Raw genomic sequence first — 8,775 nt, 5'->3', positions numbered from 1 at the left:
GGCACCGTGCCGAGTTCCGGTACCGCATAATCGTACGATGTGTCAACTGCACCGTTCGCGTACACCGCTGCGGATGATATAGCAAAGGAGGAACGGGCGCAGAACGTGGCGGATGGGAGGTTGGGTGGAGGTGTAGGGGGTGGTACAGGGGGACGGTGTATTGATTGCGGTCAGGCGAATGCTTTGTTGTTTGGTACATACGTACGCGTACAGGCAGTACCTCGTAGCAAGCACCGTTTAACGTGCGGCCACGTATAAATATACCAGAGTACGTGTGTGTGCGTACGCGTACGTGCGTGTACGTGCAGGGTAAAACAACGCGTTGCGACGCACGTTGTACCGGGAGCACCAGCATACCTGAGTGATTGATGTTGCTGCCCTTGTTGTTCAGCATCATGTCTTTCATCTCCATAACGACGGTGCTGTAGCTGTAGTACGGCGCGTACTTCAGGGCCTGGTAGGGTTCTTGATAGTCGTCGAGCTTCACGATGTCCAGAAAACGGTTCCCCAGGTCCCGTGGCAGCGTCGGCAGCGAACCACCGGCGTATCTTCCGAACAGAGAACAGAAGAGACTCGTTTCACTGTGTTCGGTCGCCGTAGGGACCTTCTCCGAGTGTATTTGTACTGTGGAATAGCGAGACTTCGGGGCGGGATGGTGGTTGGTGAGAATGGGAGAGGAGTTCGTGTTCCATGGAAACGGTGTCTTGTTCCTTTTTCGTCGACGACGACGACGACGACGACGACGTCTCTTCGACGGTATTGTAAGAATGGTACAGCCGAATCGACAGAAATTTGAATTTTTATCTCGCGTCTTTCTTTTTTGGCTCGAATATTCCAGGGAGAGAATGGTAAGTAGCGAGTTCGATATTAGGTCAGACCTAGATGGTTAATGGATTTCGGGGAGAAAGTCACGCTGATACAAGTGTAATGTTTGAACTTGAGGGAGGAAAAAGGGGGTGAAGAATTGTAGGAAAACCATTAATCGGAGAGGACGGTCCGTTAAAGAGAACAGTTCGGCGAGGAAGGCCGAACTTAAAGCGTCTTTTGTAACGGCGGAAGTGCATCGTTTTTCGAGTGGATACTTTTTACTGGGCGAGTTTCGCTGTTCAGCTCAAGTGCACGTCAGATATTCGTCAAAGGGTGGTAAAACGTTCGTACGTGCACTTGAAGCGGCCGCTACCGCGCGTTCTCTTTTAGATAGTTCCCTTCCTCCTCCACCCCCCTGGTCCCTCTCTTTTATCCGGGAAACGGGGCAATATCAGGTTGCACAAAGCAGCGCCAAGGTTGAAGATCAATGCTGAAACGTGCAGGTCGCACCCGAGTTGTGACGGCTAGAGGATCTCGTCTGGAGACATCCGTCCCTCCCCCATACAAACTGGATGTATCGCCCGAGGATGTCTGTTATTGGACGTTATTGGACGTCCGCTAACGAGCACGACGAATGGAAAGTTTATTGGGAGGTGGCTTCCGTCGGTGATGGAGTATCGTGAATGTTTGTAAAGTTGGAGATGTATAGAGGTATATTGTGTACACATACATATATCGTAGACTCTCTCGTTATTAGGAGGTTTTCATAATCAAATTGGTGGTTGCTTTCATAATCCACCGGATACGGAATTACAAGTGTCTCGTTCATGCTAATGAGTACACGTTTTACTATCTGAAATAGTTACGCAAGAATGTAACGTACAGGGTAATTCATTTGAACGTGTTCGTAATATTCTGTGAGAATTTCTGAAGTACCCGTGGGAATACAAATTATCGCGATACATTTCTTGGGATTGTTTCGCTGATAATAATGGCAAACACTATACACGTATACACACGGTTTGCTTTGCAACTATTTCACGCGGACGATTCGTAAACATTGCCTCGTGAGAACCTAAGCAAGGCGGTAAAATCGGTAAACCGTGGGTGTTTGCTTCAGGTAGACGCGAAATCGATCCCGAAACCGTAGGCCTATCTCGAAAGCTAATATTATTAGTAGTAATATTTACTGTAACAGCGAAAGCCGCAAATCCTTTGTGTCCACACCGTTTCCTTTCATCGTAACCGGGCGTCGCGGCGCCCCGGTATTGTATCGTGACGTTATCATTCGATTGCAAATATTTGCGGAAAATATTTCGAAGGAATAGCGGGTGATATTATACGTAAACAGAAGTGATGAAAATACAAAATGTTTGGCAGGTATATAAATGTCCTTTGTATAATCATCCGGTAAATTATATCAGCCAGTTTTCGAGTATCAAATATAAACAACAGATTTGGTGACAGTTTCGTCGACAACAGATACAACGGTAATTTCGTGAAATTATTACCTTTCGTCGTCCTCCAAGGTGTACGCCATCAAAGCAGCTCCTTTCTCCACGGTGGCACAGGTAGATCCTAGATGAGACGGCGCCTTTCCAGTCATAGGACTGGCGAAACACTTGCGTTGCCTGTGTCTCGAGACAATCAGAAATATCGCCAACGCAAGTAGAAGGATAACGGCGGTTAGCACGCCGATCACGACCGCCATGTACGTCGGGTCGTCGTGCTTCGCCGTCGAGACCGGAAGTTCACCCTCCGCGGCACCGTTTTTCTCTACGAAGACGTCGCTCTGAACGGGTGACTCGGTTGTCGGTGCTTCCTCTGGCGTGAAGTTGCCGTGAGCCACGTCTACGTGGAAAACAATCAAACGACAGCACAGGGTTATTCGCGGTTGGACAAGTATGATATTAAACGAGGTTTTCATTCGTTATTCGATAGGATAACGTTGGAAACAAACTGTTGGAAAACGAGGACAGTGAAAATATTGGAAAACGACGAACCGCGAGGGGGTCTATATTTCAACGTTATTTATTTCTTTGTTTCGAAATATCACGATATTGAAAATCTCCTCCAACCCCACCCTCCCTCTTTTTATTTTCATTGTGAAAAAGATCAGGGGACAGGGAATTTGTCTTTTTTTATGGGACCACACGGTGCGTAACGCGTGCGCCTCTACCCGCAGACACTCGTCCGACCAGGAGGCCATTTGGGGCAGAAAAACATTAACGTACGAACCAGCGGGTAAACGCGGAATCATTAAACGGAAAGAAGGTACTCAAGCGCATGTAGAGCGCATAATCAACCTATATGCGTTCCGATGGAAAAAAGTGCGCAGCATTCCGCGGGATTCTTCATTTGCTTGATTGAAACGGTCGCTGAACGATCCGCTTGTCTAATTACCACCCTCTCTCTGTTCATCGGCTCTATTTTTCGCGCATCGTCGGATTTTTAATAATTTCCGGGCAGATCCGCGAACAACGACAAAACAAGCGGCGGCGAGATCCTCGTGTTTCTCCCGAGGGCGGGAAACAGGCGGAATAAAAATATTCCGACAGCTTGTTCCGCCGGCGAAAGGTGCGACAGTACCACGTTTCACGCTGTCACAAGCAATTAACCGCGGCTTGCGGGTCTTGAACGAATTTTCTTGACGCGAGATGCGGCACACACACACGTGTCCCCCTGCTCGCTTGCACCCTTTTATCTCGTTCGCGCGTTGCCCCGAATAATTCACGCACCGTGTAAAGACACTAGGCGCGTAGCGCGAAATTAGTTTCTCCCGGCCAATTGCCGAACTTAAACTTTCAGCTCGGTTTTCTCCCTGAGTTTAGCGATTCTCTGTGGTAACGTGGCGCGAATTGAATCATTATTAAATTACTAATAGTCTAAATCTACGAATAAAATTTTCTTTCTTTAATTCGTTAAATTTTCCAAGCTTACAAATTGCTACCTTGCTCGTTCCCTTTTCCTTCTATCCTGTAATTTATTAACTCGGTTCGTTTCTCTCGGTAATTAAATTAATTTCACATCTCGTTTCTGAGAAATTCAATTTCTTAAGTATGCAATTAAAAATTCGTACAGATCAGAAATAGAGATCTGTGAACAATTTAATTATCGCATTCCAAATTATCGATCATCGACGGAATTAACGCGTTCCTCCCAGAGATAACAGGTTAAGATTTGCGCTACTTTCGAACATTCCACCGACAATCCTTTATATCTCAAGAATATCCCGCGATACGTCCTGCAAAAAGCGACCAAAGGCGCGACGTTAAAACGCGCCACCGATAAAATCTCTTTCTCCACTCTGGTCTTATTCCTCCACCGAGGAAATTTTCCCTCCCCCGCGACCAGTTCGTGAATTTTATCTCCGCGGTTTGTTTCGTTAAATAAAATCTTCCCAGATATCCTCGCGACTTAGCCGAGCCGCGGAGTAGCAAAAACGTCGGGGGGTTGGCGCGTGGCGGTGCGAAAAAAGGAAGATCGAGCGACGGGATAGGGGGCGGCAGAAGTGGTTGGGATAGGCGACGTTCGCCGACGAGTTTCACCGATGCGAACTCTCTTCTCTCCGTCTCGATTCACTTCTGCTTTTCCGCGCGGACTCGTATTCCGTGGATTCCTGGCAGGACTATTCCGGACGAAACAAAGCTGTCGTCGCGTTTGATATCGGCTTTTACATAGCCTGGTAAACGTAGCCTCCCCTTCCCGTCCGTCCTGCCATCGCCGCCGACAAACCGTCCACCGTTCTTCGTTGCATCCCGTATGAAATCTGATATTAAACATTCTTTGCGCGGGCCAGGGGTTAACTGTGAAAAGAGGTTTTGTCTCGCGGAGGCCACGTCGTCAGGTGGTACTACGGTGCCACCGGGGTTCTCTCCCGTTCCGTTCAGCTACGCCGGCAATCCAACGGAAATGAGTGTGCATACGATGCAAAAGCAGCGGTGGTTACAGGTGCTGTTGACGAGAGAAGCCTAAGACGGTTGAAGGATGAGATTTTCATTCTGAGTGTCTTGGAGTATGGTGGGGGACCGGTGAATGTGATTTTATCGCGAAAGTGGTTTTGTACTGACAAAGGTGTTGACCAGAGTTGATTAAGATCTTGAAGCGTGTTGTTTCGTTTCGCGTGGCGATTGCAGGGTACAATGGAGGTACGAGACAGGTTGGCAGTTCAATGAAAATGAATTTCACGGACAATAGGGGACTCTCCCTCTCTCTCGCTCTCGCTCTGTGTGTGAGAGAGGCTAAGATGATAGAAGTGTAATTTTCGCGAAATAACAATTGTAGCTCTTAGGGAAGCAACGTGTATCGCATGGAGATTGATTGGTACTTGAATAATTGTAGGTATGATCCTCGTGAACAATCGATCGTGCGCGACTCGAGGGGTCGAGATGATTGAAAAACGAATTTCTGGTTTCCGTGTTCTCTCCACTCGAGAAGAAGCGATTGGCATGGAGCAGAGGGAACGTCCAATCCCGTTTCGTAAAGGTAGCCCCGATTCCGGTGTGTCGATTGATACTCGTTGTTGCGCGATTTAAATGAAAAAGATGGGCGTGCTAAACAACGTGTTAAACCCTATTTTTCGCGCAACAATTAAATTCTTGTCACGGTAACGCGCGTGCAAAGGACTTCAAGTGTCATAATCGGAATTGAGTTTCCAATTAAATTCTTTATCCGACGCGCTCGTTACACTCGTCAGCGGGTGCTCGTACGTGTACGTTCAATTGCGAACTGCTTTGCGAGTTCTCATTGATTGACCGATTTCTTCTCTTTTTTTTCTTCTTATCCAGTGTACACAGATACGACGTATAAACGTGTAAACGTTTTGGAAGCGTTGAAACGTGTACGAGGAACATTTGTCAAAGATGTAATCGGAGAGATGAAAAGAGAACAGAGAAGACAGAGGATGATACGTTTCTTCCTTCAACTGCAAATTACTACGTACTCGTCGGTGAAATAATTTTCAATCCAGAATGGCCCGCTCGACTCCTCGGGATGTACAGAGTCAACGGACCAAACACGAAGGAAATTGCGACTGGAAATAGAATATCAGAGGCGGGCTATATATTACTGGTAGCTCGACTAAATATTTTCCAAAGTGGCTCCTCTCCCTTCGTCCTCCTCCCTCGATACCGAGGTTCCCCGTTTAATTATAGCGGCCCTCTAGCCCCGCGATTATTTCCCCATCAAAACAATAACAGAGTTGCTCTCCCGTGGCTGCATATACACACATACTCTCTCTCTGAACCGGAGTACAGTAGTAGCCAGATTTACGATCGGATCAGGATGCTGCGCGATTGCGACAAGGGTGGGCCATAACTTACGTAGGTGGATCTTCCGTGTATAAATCATCATGCACCGAGAGATGCAACGGGATGCCTTTCTTCGAGCGTGGAATGAAAATAAAATCAATGAAAGTCAGAGGGTGAGAGGAGGAGGAGTTCGGTAAGAAGCCTCGTTCTTTCGCTCCGTGGTTTCCTCGCGCCGCATTTTCGCCCTTTTTTCTCCCCTTTTCTCCCTTCTTCCTCTCGCTTCTCGACTCTTCTTCCCCGCAGCCTGGTGCAACAGGCTCGTTGCAGCCGACGCGACGACGAGGACAACGAGACGTGCAAAGGCGGTTGTGCACGTGCAGCACGCACATGCAGCTGACGCCCTACGTCAAATGCAACTAATGCGCTCCTTGATCTCGCGACGCGTTTTCTCTCGCGAGAGAAAAAGAGAGAGGGAGAGAAGAAGCAGAAACGGAAAGGGAAGAGGCAGAGAAACAGCCAGAGAGGAAAAAAAAAAGGGAGACTCGACAATTTTAAAAGCGCTTTGATTTACCGCTCGAAACGGAAATGGAGCCGCGAACTTCGTTCCTCGCTTCGTGTTCGACCTCATTTTCAAACATGGAACGGTCCCCGGCTTAATCGAACGTCGGCCATTGTGAATCGGCCACCGTGGGATTGTCTGGCGAAAGGATGCTTCCGGTGCTTCAAGCATGTCAGACGTCGCCGCCAATCGTTGCCTTAATACGTCCAACCTCGTTTTACTTTTATTTAGTGGGTGATATCGCGGCTATTGTCGAACGGATCCTAGCTCATCTCTCTCCCCTGCATAACGTTCGCGTTTAAATTATTTACAATTTCCGCAATATTTCAAATAGACGACGAGGTACAAGTAATTTCGTATTAGCTCACCATCAACGTTTCTCTCCTTTGATGAATACACGAGTAGATAGGTACACGTGTGAAATTTTCAGTCGAGAAACATTTTCGAAGGAGTAAAAAATTAAACGAACAATGTAGCGCGATACAAATTTCACGCGAAGCAACTAACAAAGTTCCCGGGCGAACGGGCTGGTTCGCGATTAATTTCGCCTCCCTATTCGGAAGGTTTTTGCGCTGGATCCGCTGCGCGAGAGTTAATCTCGGCACCAGGCGACCGCTGCGCCGTTGTCCCGGTAATGGGATTATTAACGAGATAAGTTTAGGGAAATTTTTCGCCGGCCGGCCTCGTTCCTCTCTGTCAATTAATAATCGAGTATCCGGCGACGGTGTCTTAAAGGGCAAAAGACGCGGCCGGGCCGAGGCCGGGGGCGGTTTCCGTTGGCCGATAACACGGAAGAACCGAGCGAAGCGGGGCTCGAGACGCGTTGGTAAATGTTCGCGATATATCAGCTCGCTGGGACACGATATTTTGAATATTTAAGGAACAGAATGGGATGAGCGATCCTCCTGGCGGTGAATCATTTTTACGACAGCCACCGGTAACCGGAGAGGCGGAGAAGAGAAAAAGGCGGACAACCTCCACCTGGCAAGGCGATCCACGGCCGAGCGTCTCGTATTTCCCTGTCCAATTACGTCTCTCGCAGTGGAGAACAAGAAGGAGCAGCGGCGAAATCCCTGCAGGACCTCCGCGAGAAATGGAACGAGGAAGAGCTGAAAGAATCGGACCGGGGTGCATCCATTATAGTTATTCCTTCGTCTTTTCCTCCCTTGTTTTTTCTTCCCCTCTTTTCTTTCTCTCTCCCTCCCTTCCTTTTCTCTTTCCCGTGAACGTGCTCACCGACGGATCGAACGATTGTCTTCAAAGAAATTGCGAGGAAATAAACGGCCGGGGACTGTCGATAAACTTTTTAACGAATCCCTTTTGCCATCGACGACGGAGTTGCTCGAAGGACTCGCGAAACTCGATTGCCACGTTCCTGCCAATTCAATCCTTCTCGTTCGAGCACTTCAGTTTTCCATTCCGTTGCAACATTTTGCAGACGTTCATCGTTATTCCGTACTTTCACTGCTTTCGTTAAGCTTCGTTTGCAGAGGTGCAAGGAGAAGAACGTGCGTGTGGGTGAATTTAATTGCTGAAACAATTTCACACTTCACGTTTACACTACGAACGTGTAATTGTAACGTGAAGCACGGTCATTGATCTTCTTACCAATTCCACGTACGCTTACATAATCAATTTCCCAGCGACAAGTGTTCCAACGGGAGAGAGAGAACGATTTCCCATTTCGCGGACAGGAATTATTCGTGCACATCGGTCACACAGCGGTCACATTTGTAGGGTGTGTCGTTACGCTCACGGTCATTTTTCTTCGGCTGCTATTTCCTGCCTTCCACACCCCTTCGTCCTGCCCTCCTTTTCTTTCGAAATAAATGAACAGAGGCCGGGATCGACGAGCGTGAATCTCACGCAGAGCATGCGTGTAGGATTCGTATGAAATTATCTGTGTCCAAGAGAGAGAGAGAGAGAGAGAGGGACGGTGGGCTGATATCGTGAAGGGAACTAGGAGAAGAGGGGTTGCCTTTCGAAAGGGGTTAGCAAACTTGTCGAAATAAAGTAGTCCGGCTGACGCGTCATTAGCAACAGCCCGTTGCAAAAGCTTCTGTTTCGATGCTTGCAAAGAGAGAGCCTCCCGTTCCTTTCAACCCCGCCGTCTTTCTCCATCAATCGACTGAATCCTTTCGAATTCGTTTCGCCGAGGCC

General features: G+C 48.1%; 1 protein-coding gene across 1 annotated transcript in view; it reads right to left on the bottom strand.

The window, feature by feature from the left end:
- The window catches only part of LOC108571457 (discoidin domain-containing receptor 2-like), a 76,858-nt gene that overhangs the window by 20,623 nt on the left and 47,460 nt on the right, over positions 1-8,775 (bottom strand). Inside the window, exons 8-9 of the mRNA XM_017933512.1 lie at positions 2,319-2,658; positions 358-548 (exon numbers count right to left, since the gene is read on the bottom strand). Coding sequence (XP_017789001.1) covers positions 358-548; positions 2,319-2,658 — 531 coding nt within the window. The remainder of the gene's footprint in view (positions 1-357; positions 549-2,318; positions 2,659-8,775) is intronic.

This window comes from Habropoda laboriosa, unplaced genomic scaffold (genome assembly GCF_001263275.1).
Source record: "Habropoda laboriosa isolate 0110345459 unplaced genomic scaffold, ASM126327v1 scaffold131, whole genome shotgun sequence".
NCBI lineage: Eukaryota > Metazoa > Arthropoda > Insecta > Hymenoptera > Apidae > Habropoda > Habropoda laboriosa.
Note: the sequence above shows the minus strand (reverse complement) of the source record. Positions and strands in the feature narration are given on the sequence as shown.